The sequence below is a fragment of the Rhinolophus ferrumequinum genome, chromosome 20, assembly GCF_004115265.2.
Source record: "Rhinolophus ferrumequinum isolate MPI-CBG mRhiFer1 chromosome 20, mRhiFer1_v1.p, whole genome shotgun sequence".
Lineage (NCBI taxonomy): Eukaryota > Metazoa > Chordata > Mammalia > Chiroptera > Rhinolophidae > Rhinolophus > Rhinolophus ferrumequinum.
This window is the reverse complement of record NC_046303.1, coordinates 48,869,861-48,887,028: the sequence shown is the minus strand read 5'-3', so window position 1 is coordinate 48,887,028 and position 17,168 is coordinate 48,869,861. Positions and strand designations below refer to the sequence as shown.

At 38.7% G+C, this 17,168-nt stretch overlaps 1 protein-coding gene across 3 annotated transcripts in view; it reads left to right on the top strand.

Annotated features, from left to right (window-relative positions):
- PUS7 (pseudouridine synthase 7) overlaps positions 1-16,879 on the top strand; it is a 49,178-nt gene extending 32,299 nt beyond the window's left edge. For all 3 annotated transcript variants that reach the window (XM_033088889.1, XM_033088887.1, XM_033088888.1), the window contains 9 exons: positions 3,122-3,250; positions 3,909-4,034; positions 7,885-7,946; positions 8,832-8,992; positions 9,980-10,106; positions 11,768-11,869; positions 14,076-14,205; positions 15,100-15,191; positions 15,811-16,879. In XM_033088889.1, the coding sequence (XP_032944780.1) occupies positions 3,122-3,250; positions 3,909-4,034; positions 7,885-7,946; positions 8,832-8,992; positions 9,980-10,106; positions 11,768-11,869; positions 14,076-14,205; positions 15,100-15,191; positions 15,811-15,947 (1,066 nt within the window). In that variant the 3' untranslated portion in view covers positions 15,948-16,879. The remainder of the gene's footprint in view (positions 1-3,121; positions 3,251-3,908; positions 4,035-7,884; positions 7,947-8,831; positions 8,993-9,979; positions 10,107-11,767; positions 11,870-14,075; positions 14,206-15,099; positions 15,192-15,810) is intronic.
- The last annotated feature ends 289 nt before the right edge of the window (positions 16,880-17,168 follow it).

Here is a 17,168-nt window from a genome sequence, read left to right as displayed (position 1 = left end):
TTTAGCTGTGATACACTGAAAAGGCCATCGCATCAACTAAGTAATATTCCTACTAAAATGTTTACCTGAGTTCATTATGAGGAAACAGTCAGACAAATCCAAATGGAAAGGCATTGTATAAAACAGCTGGCCTGGATTCTTTCCAAGTCAGATATCAACATAAAACAAAAAGCTAGACAGATCCAGGTGTTAGCTCACGGGAGACATCACAACTGCAATATGTGGTCCTTGATTAGACCCTGAATTTGAGGAGCTTTTAGAAAATCTAAAGGGTGTCATTGGGGTAATTGGGTGAGTTTGGATACAGGCTGTGTGTAGTAATGTCGAATTCATGTTTGGCTTCCTGAGTGTCCCCACAGTGGTTCAGCAGCAGGCTCGGCTTGTTCTTAGGAGATACACACTGGAGTTACTTAGCGTAAGGTATCCCGATGTCTGTAACTAGCGCTCAAATGGTTCAGTAAAATATATAGGTTTTACATTTGCCTGTGTATGTATGGGTGTATGTGTAATGTATGGTTCTCGATATATCTAGAGAGAGAGGGATAAAGTAAATCTGGGAAAATGTTAACAACTGGTAAATCTAAATGAAAGGTATAAGGCGGTTCACTATAGTGTTGCCAGTTTACTTCAGTTTTTAATTGTTTTAACAAAGTTGAGAAATTTTCCAAAGCGTAAAATACTATAAATAAAGAAAACTTACATAATGGGAGATAAAATAGGTGGTAAAGGGTAGATTTCCTTAATATATGAAAACAGAAAAATATTAACAATCCAGTAGAAAAATCGGTAACAGGATGAACAAGCAGTTCAGTCAACAAATGAAGAAATGTCTAACCTCACTCACAATAAGGAGCACACAAGTAAAAACCAAGATAAAATATTTTAACTTACCAGACTGGCAGAGCCCAAAAACATTTATAGTACGCTGGGTAAGGAGACACAGGGATGAGGCCCAGGAGCTTACCTATTCATGGTGTGAGTTTAAATTGATGTAACCTTTTGGAGGACAAAAAGGGTTAAAATTTAAAATCCACGCTTTCCACTTCTAGGGATTTATCCCAAAGATACACCTATATAGGTGCACAGAGAAGTATGTATAAGGGTATTTGCTATAGAATTGTTTGTATACAAAAGGTCAGTAGCAATTTAAATGTCTGTCGAAGGGGACTGGCCACATAAAGGGTCAGTGTCCATGCAGAGCCGCAGCCATCCTGTGCAGCTGTACAAAGAATGAGGCAGCCTCTGAAGTGCTGGATGGACAAGGCGGATCTCTGATACATATTTTTAAGTGAAAAAAGCAATATGCTGAACAATTTATAACATAACAAAATTTGTTTTTTAAAAGGATCTGGAGGCTGAGTACATGGTTGTGTTCACTTTCATCAAGCAGAACATTTATGACTTGTGTACTTTTCTGTATATAAAACATACAAGGTGTGATTAAAAAAATAGAGTGACTATTTAAATTTTAAAAATTTTATTACAGTAAAAGACACATTGCCATTAATCCCCCTCAAAATACTCTCCCTCGCTTCGAACACACTTATCCCATGGTTCTTGCCACTTTCTGAAGCAGTTCTGGAAGTCCTTTTTTGTGAGTGTCTTTAATTGCGCTCTCATGTCTGCTTCGATGTCCTGAATCTATTCAAAACGTTTACCTTTCATGGTCATTTTGACTTTGGGGAAGAGCCCAAAGTTGCACGGTACCAGATCCGGTGAATAAAGTGGATGAGGACACACCATTATGTTTTTAATTGACAGACATTGCCGTACCAGTTGCGATGTGTGACACAGAGCCTTTCCATTGTGATCAAAAAAAGCCGCCAGTGGGCGGCCGGTTGGCTCAGTTGTTGGAGTGCAGTGCTCATAATACGAAGGTCACCAGTTCGATTCCCCCATGGGCCAGTGAGCTGCACCTCGCACAACTAGATTGAAAACAACGACCTGACTTGGAGCTGAGCTACATCCTCCACAACTAGGTTGAAAACAATGACTTGACTTCGGGCTGAGCTGTGCCCCCGACAACTAGATTGAAAAACAACGACTTGACATGGAGCTGATGGGTCCTGGAAAAACACACTGTTCCCCAATATTCCCCAATTAAAAAAAAAATTGTATGGTGAAAGCTGCTGCCAAGTGGTATCCAACGGTAAGGCAAGGACCTTCAATATGGGAACCAGCGTGTTGAACCTTAGTAACAGTGTGTGACAAGTTTCAACTTGTTCATTGCACTCAGTCGGGTGTGAGCTACGGTTGAGAGGTGTGTTTTAAAATGTGCCGTAACTCATCCTCCATCATGACAACGCTCTGTGTCACACATCGCTTCTGGTATACGGCAATTTCTGTCAAATAAAAACATTACGGTATGTCCTCATCCACCTTATCCACCAGATCTGGCACCATGCAATTTCTGGCTCTTCCCCAAAGTCAAAATGATTCAGGACATCCAGGCAGCCACGGCGGTGCAATTAAAGACACTGACGAAAGAGGACTTCCAGAACTGCTTCAGAAAGTGGCAAGAACGATACGATAAGTGTGTTTGAAGTGAGGGGGGAGAGTATTTAGGGAGGATTAATGGCAATGTGTCTTTTACTATAATACTTTTTTTTGTAATTTAAACATTCATATTGTTTGATCACACCTCGTAGGTGTCTTTATCTACTGTGTGTTTAAGAAAAAAGAACGGGAGGAAATTCAAAGTTAGATGCTAACAGATTTTCTTTTCAGGTGATAAAACTATACGTTGTTTTCGCGGTGGTTTTCTGTATTGTTCCAAGTTTTCTGTGTTGAGATCCCCTTGCCCCTCACAAAAAACGTAGAAAGTTCCACAGATTCCATTCCATTCCTAATCAGGAAGCATATAAATACATGTGGCTTTAAGAATGTTCACATGGCCCAGCTTACATGATTCTAGTAGGATCAGGTACCATTATGCCAGAGGAATGATCCAGAGGGACATGGAAAGTATGCCCATCCCCCCGCCGCACACCTTTCTTTTCCCACCATCATAACTTGGCCTTTTCTGTAGTCAGGTGCTGTTTTCTGTAGTAAGGTGATCTAGACTGTTTCAGTCAAGCAGTATTTCATGATCTCTCTGCTCCTTTTTTATTATATTTTGTAGAATAACTGCACAAAGACTTGCCCACTTGAACAAGTGCTTAATGAACTTTAAGCTGGGGAATTTCAGCTATCAGAAAAGCCCTCTGAAACTGGGAGAGCTGCAAGGGAATCACTTCACTGTTGTTCTCAGGTAAAGAGCTGGAATGCAGACCGGGGGTCTTGCTGGGTCACCTCGAGTCTGAACAGAACAGTTACTAATCCAGGTGAGCTGGTACCAACAGGCGCAGCAGCAAGGCAAGGCTGAGGGGGGCCTGATAGGACTGGGGAGCAAAAACTGCTGGAGTATGTGTACCAACACCCTCGTCCCTCTAAAAACTCAGCACCACATTTAGAAAGACGTTATCTCCTTAAATATTGTGTTAAAAAACAGAGAGCCTATGATTACACTTTTATGTGATACCTGGAATAGGCAAATCATAGACGCAGAAAGTAGAAGCACTGTTACCTGGGACGGAGGTGGAGGGGGGATGGAGAGTTGTTGGATGGGTGCGAAGTTTCAGTTTGGGAAAATGAAAAAGTTCGGGAAGTAGATAGTGGTGACAGTTGCACAAGATTGTCAGTGTACTTAATGCCACTATATTGCATACTTAAAAATGGGTAAAATGGTCAATTTGATGTGTATATTTTACCACAATTTAAAAAAAGAAATGGCAAAGTTCTCAGGAAGTAGAGAGAAAACTGCAGGGAACAAGGGAACAGAATGGAAGCCAAGCCGTGTCCTTTATGATGTGCACTCCTGAATGTGTTTGACTGTAAACTTTTTCCTCGGATGATTTGGACCCCTGAAGAAATATAACAGGAACTGATGACCAGGTACAACAGGCCATGAACTCTCTCAAGGAGATTGGATTTATTAACTACTACGGAATGCAAAGATTTGGAACTACAGCCGTCCCCACGTATGAAGTTGGAAGGTTTGTATTTTATTTCGTAATTCTTGCCTAAAAGAGCTCTCTCATAAGAAGAAGCAGGGTTTTTTGTTGGTGGTGTTTTTAATTATTTCAAGATTTCCTCATACCTGGGCCAAATGAACCAGTGGTGTCTCATCCCTTTGGATAACCACCTGATCCACAGCCTCCGAATTTTTGTTCTGTTTTAAGAGAATACATGCACAAGGTAAAATAATAAATGAGGGTTCAAAATATGACCTGAAAAGTAAGTTTTTCTCCCACCCCTGATTGCCCACTCAGGGATTCCCTTTTTATTTTCTTTTTTTACGGGTAAATCTTGGCTCAGTGAGTGACCCATCAGTAAGCAGTCGCTGAGAGTTCCCTCAGACTCACAGTAGCCTGACGGAGATGACGCAGTTTCTAATCTCTGTTAAGAAGCCCCGGCCAATTTATTAAACTGGGATCTGCCCTTCCCCCTCCTTTAAACAAAGCACTGTGGGATGTAATTAGTGAAGTAAAATTTCTTTTAAGAACGCTGATTCACTTTTAGTTAATAGGAAATCCCTCTAGGGTAACCTAGGGTGGGAATCCCGTCCACAAATACTTGGGAACGCTAAACAACAACAAAAACAAATACGTACATGCTTGAGTTCATAAACCTACTTATGTTATACTGTTGTTCCGCAGAGAGTATGTTACATAAGGTAATCATTCACATGGGAGTTAGAATTGTGGGGGTTATGAGTTGGAAGTGATCTGAGATTATTTAGTTTATGTTCTTCCTTGTGTGTCAAACCCTTCGTTTTAGTGAAGATGAAATTGAGGCTTACGGAGGTCTGTCGGAGCTCACGAGTTGGTCAGCTAGTCCTGGGAATAGAGGTGTTTTCTTGACTTCCAGCTGCTGACTACATGAAGTTGCATTTGTTCATGTGTTTTTAAAATGGTAAAAATCCGTCATGTAGCATTTCCTCTACCTCTGAGGCAGTGTTGTGAAGGGTACGAGCTCAGGCAGTGCAGTCAGGCTTCAGCTCGGAGCCTTAGATTACGCAGTTGTAAATGGAGATGTTAACCCCAACCTCACAGGCTGATGAAACGAGCTGACGTGATGTTTATGCAGCACCTGTCTCTATGCTTGGATTATAGTAAGTGCTCAGTAACTGGAAAGTAGCGTTTTAAAATTAAACCTTACCTACTAACCAGAGAAAAAACTGTTGCCAAGAAAAAAACAGTAGTAACTAATAATCACTATTATTAGATAATAAAAGGTAATGTTTTCAATCTTGCTAATGGTCAGAGGATGTTGATAAAGATAGTGAAGATACTAATTCTATTATGGGACAGAATATTTAAGGGGAGGCTGTATCAACCTTTGTTTACACCAGTGTTTATAAGAGCACTAGTCACAGTAGCCAAAAGGTGGAAGCAACCAAATGTCTATTAACAGATGAATGGATAAACAAAACATAGTACATAGGTATAATGGAATGTTATTCAGCCGTAAAAAGGAAGAAAATTTTGATACATGAATAAACCTTGAATTTTTTTGCTAAGTCAAATAAGCCAGTCAAAAAAAGACAAATATTATCTAATTCCTCTTAACAGTATTCAAATTCCTACAGTATTCAAATTCATAGACAAAGTCGAATGGTGGTTGCCAGGAGCTGGGGGTGGGAGGAAATGGGGAGTTATCGTTTGATGTGTACAGATTTCAGTTGCAGAAGAGCAAACCGTTCTGGTGGAGGCAGGTGGTCCTGATGGTTACACAGCAGTGTGGATGTACTTGATACCACAGACCTCTCATGACACCAGTTTGACCACAGGCTCATTGATATAAATGAGTTAAGTTCTACGGCATATCTCTGGTCACAAAAATATCACCAAACTTTTAAAATAAAGGCCCCAAACACTTCTAATATTAAACATTGAAATCACTATGAGCTATACATACATTTAAGAAAGATAAATAAAAAGTCAGTTGATGATTTTCCAACCTGCTTATTCCATTTTCGGGTCACGGCTGGCTGGAGCCTCTCCTGGCAGCCGAGGGTACCAGGAGGGCACCCACCCTGGACAGGACGTCCTTCCATAACTGGGTGCACTCACACACATCCCCACATTCATTCATTCTGGGGCTCACTCATCTTGGAACAATGTAGACACACCACGTAACCCGTGAGCATATCTTTGGGATGTGGAAGGAAACTGGAAGACCCAGAGAAAACCCACGCAGACGTGGGGAGAATGTGCCAACCCCACACAGACAGTGGCACCAGCCAGGAAGCAATTTTTTTTTTCTCATCAACATGACAACAAATTGACATTGAACAAAATGACCTACTGTACTCATCTGTGCTGTGACAGTGCAAAAGCAGCCGTCCACCATATGTAAATGAAGGAACCCAGCTGTTCTCCAGTAAAACTATTTATAAAATCATGTGGCCTCCAGATCACAAAGGTTTTGGAGCATAGAAGTCTTTTTCTCTGATACCTGGCAGACCAATGCCTAGTCCTGAGTTACTACTATACTCTTTTTGGAAGTGTTGCTGAAGACCTAGGCCATGAAATGTGTCACCCAGGAGCATATTTAAAGATCAATATAGCACAGCTTGTTCCAAGACTGCCAGGACGGCCAGCACTAGGAAATCTATTCATGCAATGCTATTCGTTGTATTAGTAGATTAAAAATCCATATGATCGCATCAGTAGATACTAAACAGCACTTCATACAGTTCAATATACAGAAATACCCCCTATAGATTAACTTAAAAGTGAAAAATAAAAATCCTAATTAACTAGAAAAACAGAAAAATTAATAGGAGGGATTGCTATATTCGTTTGATAGGGAAGGCCTTTCTAAGCATGACTCCAAGACCAGATGTGTTACCTAAAAAAAATTTTCAGATACGATACACAAAATATAACTTCTGTATGGCGAAAGATAATAAAAGTTAAAGGGAAAATTCCACACACTTATAGATGAATCAAAAAAGTCTTGAAAAATACACTCTCAAGTGTTAACTATGTGATTTCTTAGAGGTTAGATAGCAGGTAACCTTTCTTATGTACTGTTTACTCTTTAAGAAGCATGTATAATTTATAATCAGCAAAAAACGAAGATTTTTCCATTTTGGCAAGAATAATAGAGAAGGATAAATTGTATTTATCTGTTTGCCTAGGCAAGAAGGCTTTTGTAACATGGGGGAGAAATTTTTTTTAGAAATTTCAAATAAGTTTTGGTACATAAAGACTTAACTTTGATTTATACAGGTAATACCATGCATAACAACTTAAAGCATGACTACGTAACATTTATACTATATTTTTAAAGATTTTTTTTTTATTGGGGAAGGGGAACAGGACTTTTATTGGGGAACAGTGTGTACTTCCAGGCCTTTTTTTTTTTTTCCAAGTCAAGTTGTTGTCCTTTCAGTCTTAGTTGTGGAGGGCGCATCTCAGCTCCAGGTCCAGTTGCCGTTTTTTAGTTGCAGGGGACACAGCCCACCATCCCTTGCGGGAGTCGAGGAATTGAACCAGCAACCTTATGGTTGAGAGAGAGCCCACTGGCCCATGTGGGAATCAAACCGACAGCCTTCGAAGTTAACATGGAGCTCTAACCGCCTGAGCCACCAGGCCAGCCCCATTTATACTATTTTAATAGAATTTTAAAACTGAAATGATATTAAATGTTATAACAGTTTTTAATTTTCTTTTAAGTTCTTTTAGCATTTAAATTTGAAATCTATATCATACTGGTTTTTCAGTTTTCAAGTTTAATAAAATATACAAAGTTAATATGATTTGTTGACTACAGATTGGAGCATATAAAATTTCTCTTAATGCAAAATTAAGTAAAATAAATGCTGTTTAATTTTAGAGCTATACTACAAAACTCCTGGGCTGAAGTCATGGATTTAATATTGAAACCCCGTTCTGGAGGTGAGACTTAACATTCATGTTACGAAAAAATAGAATATATGGCTAGGTATTTATAGAATTGCTTTGAATAAAAGTATGTGTGAAAATTAAGGTAGTTAATTCAGAATTTTTTTTTTAATTTATAGTAAAATAAGTATAGTTTATTTTTTCACAGGTTTTTGTGTATATTTAAGATTTGTAAGTTATATCCTGTTTTCAGCTCTTGGCTCATCTAATTTATTAATTCATAAATGAATACATTCATTCCCCTTTCTCTATGTGCTACTAAATCTCTGAACACATAGGAATCCAAACATATTTTACTTGTGGTAAATTTGTTAAAAAGCATACTGTGATAGAACATAAAAACTTGGCAAAACCATGTTGAGAATCTTTAGTTTGAAGAGTTCGTTAAAAACTTTCCAGAAAGTATCTCTAAAATCATACTATTTGAAAAAGGATTTAAGTACTAATTTGCAAATTATAAAAATGACTATGCCTACTTTGTGTAATTATTCATTTGCAAATGAAAAGGAGATAAAATTATCTAATTTTAAAGCAAGTGGCCCATTAAATTTGACAATACAGTAGGAAAAGAGTGAGAAGGAAGAAAGGACCACCGAGGTTTTGTCATGTGTTGAATCAGCGATGGTAATGAACAGTAACCAGCTTTAAATCCTGGAGTGGTAATACATTGACAAAACCGTCCAGTTCTGTAAACTTTCTACATTTCTCATCTTTTCACTTTCTGATGGTGGTTCTCAGATGAGCAGAAGCTTTTCAGAGTACCTGTATTACAAGTAGCATTTTCTAATTTGTGTTCTCTAATGAAGCATTTTAAGTTACAGAAATCTGTCTATTGGATAAATTGTTTAATCACGGCTTTTTTTTTTTTTCACCTCCCAGCCGAAAAGGGGTACTTAGTAAGATGCAGGGAAGAATGGGCGAAGACCAAAGACCCAGCTGCTGCCCTCAGAAAACTACCTGTCAAAAGGTGTGTGGAAGGGCAGCTGCTTCGAGGACTTTCAAAATATGGAATGAAGAATATAGTCTCTGCATTTGGCATAGTGAGTGCGATTTGTGAAGTCAGGCAAATGACTTGAGGTGGTTTAATGCTTTTTAAAGTTTACCTTTAAATATTTACTAAGTTTGGAAAGAGCAAAAGGTAAACAAGGATCTTTTGGCGGTCTCTGAGAGGTGTGTTACCTGAGTGATCCTTGTTCAGATCGTGAATGGTGATGGGGTTGGTGACGGGTTCTTGCAGTGTCAGCATAATTGTTAACACTGAGGGAATGAGAAAAGCATTAATGTGGAAAATAGTATCGCCAGGGAAATGTAATTTCAATTAACTATCTTGGTGTTTGAGAAACTCAGAATCCATCATAGAGTTCATTTCCTGATCATTCTCCAGCATCAGAACTGTAACCTGCCTCAGTAAGAGGTTTGCACAGTAAGTGGTCTAAATGATTGCGTGTTGATTTGGTTTCTTCATGGTGGTACAACATGGTACCCACTCTTGTGCAGCCTGTACTAGTATTTGGGTATGTATGATCCAGAATAGATGAAAGTTTAACTCTTAAACTTACATCTTACTTGCTCTTCCCCAAGATGTACCAAAAAAAGTAGGATTCTTCATGAAATTAGTTGTCAGTTCAATCATTTAGGTTTTCTCCTTCCATAAAATTATGGGGGAGAAAGCACTGTTAGGTTTATAATTGAAGGTTAAATTTTGGGGATTTGAAGCCTGTGTCGTTGATTAAGGGTATAAATTCTGTAGTGTTCGCTTTGTCTGCATGAATGTTTGCATTGTGGATGCAAAAGGGAACTGCTGCAGCTGCAGCCGATTGAAAACCCATTAGTGTGAGGGTTCCATCTCTAAAATTGGTTACTGCACATCAGTCACTATTTCTGTAGGCTATTAGAAAAATGAGAGGTTTAAGGTGTGAGTTTCTTATACTAGGGTCACCACTAAAAAGATGTCATGGAAAGTATAGTACTTTCATATTTAGAATACATATTTTTTTCTTGCCTGTTTTTTTTCCCCTTCCCTCCAGATACCAAGAAATAATCGCTTAATGTATATTCATAGCTATCAAAGCTATGTGTGGAATAACATGGTGAGCAAGAGAATAGAAGAGTACGGGCTGAAACCTGTTCCAGGGGACCTGGCTCTCAAAGGAGGTAAAAAGGCAGACGCCATCATTATTCATCCAAACTAGGGTCCAGTGCTGAAAATCCAGCCTGGCTACTAGTTAAGACAGAGAGAGATCTCTGTAGTAAGTTTGAAATGGAAAGACTGACTAGTTTAGTAAGTTTGTAAGCTTAGACTGACTAGTTTGGATCTGTATCTCTAATATGACTGATTTGAGTAAGTGCCTGACTCTCCATTTTCTCAGCTGGAATAAGATTTGGACCAGGTGTATCTAACATCCCTTTTCAAGCTTTGATCTGGGTCTAGCAAATACTTCTCTGTACTCTGGATGTACCTTAGCCTCTCGGCTGTTGTCAGCCAGTTTTAAAGAGTTTCTTCAAGTCAGCACCAGAGTGGAGCGCACTTCACACGTGGACCATGATCTGGTGGACACTTAGTGCACTCTCTCTGTCGGAAGCGTTCCTCAGACGCGCAGGCGACTCCATCTGCTGCTGCGCCAGTACTGTGTGCTGTCCTGTGCTAAGCCCTTCACCCGTGTCTTCTGGCTTCTGGTTCACAAATTACTGCAACGTATTCTGTCCATTCTTCAGATGGGGTTCAGTCACCTGCCCAGGGTTCCACAGATGGTTAAAAAAGAAAAAGCTGGCATTCAGCATCAAGTCTATTTGTTTCCAAAGTCCGTGTTTTTCTGGCATACCTGGCTGTCCTCTTCTACCTGAAGACAGCCTGCTCATCTGCAGGTGTGCCTGATAAATCTGTTATTTTTTTCCTGATTTAATATTTTTTCCTCATCCAATATTGATCACATCCAGTGTATTTTAATGTCCCATGAGCCACGATATTTTATCCTCTAAATACCAACTAGTTTTTTTGATTGTTCATTCTTTAGCAGAATGCATTCATTTCTGATAACTTTCCAAATAGTATTTTTTTATTAGTTTCAGGTGTACAGAGCAACATATTAGGTAGACATTGACACCCCTCACCAAATGATAACGCCCCCAAGTCTACTACCCCTCTGACATCGTATATAGCTGTTAAAATTCCATTGACTATATTCCCTGTGCTGTACTTTACATCCTGTGAAAATACACGCAAAGGGTGTCAAAAAAATGTATATACATTTCAAGAAAGGAAAAACAGTATTAAAATTTTAATACTTAATATATACCGATAACAAAGATGAATACAAGTCATGTGTATACATTTTTTGGCACCACTCCCAGTATATTTAATTATAGTTGATCCAAACAGTATTTTTTTTGTCATGAAATTGTTTTCTTTTCAGAAATACAATTATTTTATAACTCTGATCTCAGTATCTCACTGTAGTGCTAATTATGTTAAGGCATTGGTTGTACTTCCAAATAGTATTTTACGGTGTTGTTTAATAAAGAAAAGGAGCTGATTGTTAAAAGCAAGGATTCCCATAAAATGAGGGTGCAGCTGAGAAATAAACGTTTTTTAACTTTCTACTTTTTCTAAGTCAATGATTTTTATTTCTTGGGTAAGGCAGAAAAGACAGAAAGGTATATATTCCAACTTAATTTCTTTCTAAGCTTCGTGAGCCACTGAACCTGTACCACCTTGCACTTCTGACTGCTTAGATGTATAGAATTATAGAAAATTGAGCTCATGAAATTGTCTATTTCCTTAATTTTTCTTAACTTATTCATTTGTGAATTTGTAGCCACAGCCACTTATATTGAGGAAGACGACGTTCATAGTTACTCCATCCATGATGTGGTAATGCCCTTGCCTGGTTTCGATGTTATCTACCCAAAGCATAAAAGTGAGTTCCCTGTATGGGGAAAATAGTTAAAACAGAGTCTAACATAGTTAGGCCACTGGCAGCCAAGATTGGAGAACAGGGAAAACAATTAGTATTTTAAATGTAATTTTAGAATTTTTATACTCATCAGACTTGAGAAAGAGATGAGTTCAAATGGATCATTTAAGAAACAAGATGGTGGTGGCGGTGTTACTGGTATTATTGTTTTTAGTGTTGTCATTATTGGCTTTATTTAAATTTCTGAAATTCACTAGTTCATATTAAGGATGGAAAAGATTTGGAAGGAGTCATTGAGAAAGTGAATGGATAATTCTTCTTGAACATTTTTTAATCTTTTTTTTAACTATGTAAGTAATATCTGCTCATTGTGTTTTAAAAGTCAGCAAGCTGACTTTATACAGAAGTGTATAAAGTGAAAAGTTAGCATTATTTCCCATTCCTCAGAGCCTGTTAAGAATTACTTCTGTTACCAATGCCATTGGAGGCGGGGCAGAATTGGAACTTTTCTTGTTCAACGATTAGAAATTTGAAAAAAGAAAGCAGCTCTGAGCATGGGACCAGCTTGGTGAAACTGACCCCAGAAGTTCTCTCCTAGCCAGCACTGGGCTGTGGAAGGTGTTTTCCTGTCAGAACATCTTTTTCTCTCAAGAAGCCAGAATTATTTTACTTACAAATATTATGTAACTTGAGTTTTACGAATTATAGAATGATTAGCATTAACACCCTACATTGATAATGCAAGTTCTTATAAAAGAGTGAAATAGTAATCTGCCAGTTACATGTTGATTAATTTACTCGAATAACTGTGCTCTTAATGCTTATGTGAGGTTGACTTCACTGTGGGAAAAAGGAGGAGAGAAGAGAAGAGGAGGGGAGGGGAGGACGCGTAAGAGAGGTAGATGAGGGAGGGGTGTGGGCTGCCTGTCCTGGGCTGGTGCGCAGTGGAGAACTGAGAGACCAGTACCAGGAACGAGCCGAAAGGAAGGCCCTGAGATGCTTAGAGTCACACTTGCCCTCTTTCCAAGAAAGAAAAACAAAACATTCTTTTCTTCTTTCTTGTACCTCTCAGAAACTTGGGCTAGTACCAATTAAAATGTAAATTCTGACAAAGCATTCATGAAAACCTTGTGATAAACTGGGATGGGTGGATTCATAACACGTGGACACTTGGTGTCCAGCAAAGCTCGATTTAGAGATCCCTGTTGTGCTGGCAAGTGTGTGCTGAGGGAAGCTTTCCTTGACCCTGGTGTACCTAACATTTCTTATGAATAACTTGAATAAAGAAATCTGCTTATCATTTTTGCAAGTAGAGTAACCCAAAATAGTTAATGTTAATTATGTGAAAAATAAGTGTTTAAAAAGAACCACAGAGGTCATTAACAGGGTTAAATATAAATTCTCACGTTTATGCTCACAGGTCAAATGTGTAGATAGAAAAGGCTCAGTTTGATAATAGTCTACATAAAAGTACCTGGAGTTAGTTACTGTGGGATGTAAGCCTGTTACCCCGAGGCAGATAGGGGTTTGGTGGGGAATGCAGGAATGGCAGGAGGCACAGTTGAGGGGACCATGGTTTGGCCTGGGGGGACTGTGGCTTAGAGGTCCAGTACTTATGGATTCATGTGCAAAGGGCAGTAATCTGCTGTGTTCCAAAGCAGCCAACAGAAGTTACAAGAAGATAGGTTTCAGCTTGCAACAGGAAGCACTTTCTAAGTGCGTACCTCGCAAAAAAGTAGTTCCCGGTAAATGGCCGCGTGCAAGCACAGGTGGGAGGATGTCTGTCTCGGGGGTTAGGAGAAAGATGCCAGGGTGAGACAGATGGTTTTCCAAGTCTTTCATTTTTATACATTTATTTAGAACTACCTTCTGCCAGAAGAGTTTGAGACTTCTCTATGTGGCCTCTCCTTCTCTGAGCATGTATAAATAGTAGTTAGTAACTTCTGATGAAATGGCCTTTTTTAAGTAGCTTGGGAACCTTACATCCCAGATATTGTAGCTGGCTGCAAAGATAGCGCACAAGTTGGCCAAACGTAAGCTGGAGACACCTAATCCTAGTCAGTAAGTCACTACGTTTTGATTCCAGAGAATTAGAGGCTAATTTTGTTAGGGCAATCCAGCTGAATCTACATGTTATTCTATTTGTAATTTAGTTCAAGGTAGCTTGCTGACATGCTGTATTCCAACTAATCTTTGTATTTTATGTTAGTTAGTGAAGCCTACAGGGAAATGCTCACAGCAGACAATCTTGATATTGACAACATGAGACACAAAATTCGCGATTATTCCTTATCAGGGGCCTACCGAAAGATCATTATTCGTCCTCAGAATGTCAGCTGGTGAGTAACAGTCTAGAATGAAATAGAACTGAATTATGATGTGAGATTTTAAGCTTCTGCATCACATATATTTTCCAGTGCTTACAACCTAGCACGTATGTGTTAGTTATTACCACTATTATTACTGCTACTTTTGGTATTTTTCAAATCATCAGGAAATGAATGAATGCAAATTTACAGTGAAAGTGGCTTAGTTTATATTTTATTGACATTACTAAATTATTGAAGAAATGTGCAGAAAATGAACTTTTTCCCTGTTTCTGAAAAACTGAGATTTCCTTTCCGAGCTATCCTGAGTAAGTTGAGTTAGGGTGAGTTTTGAACACGACTTTGGTGGTTTTCATATGTTTCTAGAGATAAAGACACTTGTATTAGCCCATTTAAAAATACTTTAATAGCTAGTATTATCTAAAGCTTTATTTGATAATTTTTAAAATTAAATCCTGAACTGGTTGCCCGTTGCCAGGAAATTGTCTCTTCCCTCCTCTTCTGGGCACTGTGGGAAAGCGTTGTGAGGCTTGGACTTGGTCCTTCTGCCTCCAGAGGGCAGGTCCTCATGAGTACAGGGTTGTGAGCGGTGATAGCCACTGTGGAGAAGATAGAAATGCTAGGACTCATTCAGTGGCATCTATGCAAAGTGAGGTTTACTACTTACCAAGTGCATGTAAAAGAATTTCCATCCTAGGGAAACATTTTCTGTCACCTGGCTAAATAATAATATAAAGGCAATACTTACATATAAAATTGGGCCCTGTTCCATTATTAAGTATTTCCACGTAGAATTATTTGCAGTAGACCCATGTGTTTTTCCTTGCTAAACAAATGATGATGACCAACTTAGCACCTTTTATGGAAGTTCACATTCACACTTTTCTTTATTTGTATGTTTTGAAGGGAAGTCGTTGCATATGATGATCCTAAAATTCCACTCTTCAACACAGATGTGGACAACCTAGAAGGGAAGCCACCACCAGTTTTTGCTTCTGGTAAGTTTACTCAGCCATCTGGGCTATGTCTACTTTGAAATATTTTCTAAAAAACCTCTTAGAATCACCAGTACCTCTCACCCCCACTGTGATTTTTATTTTGTGTTTTGGCATCTTAGTTTCATGAGTATAGCTGGAGGTCAGTGGTTCAAACAGTAAATCCCACTAAAAATGAATGGCTGTTAGAGAAGGTTTCGATTATAGGTAATTGAATATTTTCTCCACACCCCCACAGAGAGTTAACAAAGGTGAATGAAAATCCAGGAAGTATCGAAAACATCTTCATTGTCAAATTCTTGTTGCCATTCCTTTGTCTGTCCTCACCCTGTGCTCTAATTTTATTTTATTTATTTATTTTTATTTTTGGATGCTTTTCTCTCCTGTGCTCTTTTGTCGTCTGCCCTTTTTATGACAGATCCAGGTAGAATTAACATGGAGATTCAGCTGGGTTGAACACTCACAGATCTCTGACTTCCACTGCTCTCTCTGAGGTCCTGTGGGAGATAGAATCCTGAGGAATGCAGCACAGTTCTTTTATTTGTATAGAGATTATGACTTGCCCCAGTTGGTCGACAGCTGCCTTACTTTTCTGACTGTTCTCGTCTTTCTTGCCTGGCAGAAGGCAAATACAGAGCTCTGAAGATGGATTTCTCTCTTCCTCCTTCAACCTACGCTACCATGGCCATTCGCGAAGTGCTAAAAATGGATACCAGCATCAAGAACCAGACCCAGCTGAATACCACCTGGCTCCGCTGAGTCCTGTTCCCCAGACTAGAAAATGCAGACAAGTGTTTGCTGGCTTCCTGTTCATTTTTCTCTTAGCACAGACCCATACATGGATTTTGGATCTTTGTAGTAAAAGATTATTCGTATTTTTTCAAGTTTTTGTTAGCTTTATTTGCAATATTTGTACACCTATACAAATCCTGAGGATCCTAATTCTAGCTTAGAGAATATAAATTGGTCAGAATATATTTCAGGGTGCTTAAATCACAGTAAAATGTCAGCTTTACTGGCTTTCTAATAATTCAAAAGGACTTTGGTTTAAAGTATCGGTTTTAGGTTTTGCTACGTTCTTGAAAGACAACAGGAATTTTTAACACATTCGTGAATGGAGTACACAATAATGCATTTTAAGAGAAAATGCAACAAAACAGATCATAACTACAAATAAATAATTAGAGCACCCCTCCACTTATGAATATAAATATAATACTCATGCTTATAGATTTATAAACACAAAAGTGATTGTTGTTATCTAGCTTACGTATCAGGTTCAGGTAAGTGTTTATAGATTTTTCAGTTGCAGTCACCTTTGCATTTATATTGTCTTGCAAGAGAGTTGCATTGATAGGGCCTCTTTTCTTGATGTAAACATGTGCAACTATTTTTATTAGTCAAGGTCTAACTTTTACTCTAGGTGCCTTTTATGTTCAGAACTCTTTCCACTGGACTGGTATTTGCCCCAAAATAAATGACAGCAGAGAAAAAAACTTTAAAAATTGTACAAGGGCTCCTCCTATCAGCAGCATTAAGTTTTATCACCACAAGCCTAGGTATTTCCATTTCTGGCATTGCATAAAACTTTTCTCTGGTGTGAGGATAAATATACCTTTCCAAGGGTCTGTGACGTAATTGTACCAGTTTTTATTTTCTATCATTTCTAGAACCAAATATAATAAATATTTTTAAAAACTTATTTCTACTGGTTATATTAATAAATAACTATCTAAAACTACAAATGTGAATCTTGGCCCTGAATGAAGGCAAGGAGCTAATGAGGGATCCGCAGAAATGGTGTTGACACAGGTGTGTCATGCGCGGGTGTGAGGCATCGTGAGGTAATATTCTAGAGTATCAAACCGCATGACTGACTGACCGGGTTAGACTGAATTCCGGGTCACTCACAATAGCACCACTCGCTGGCCTTCCGGTGTGCTTTCTGGAGTGGAAAAGAATGGGATGGCGAAGAGCTAC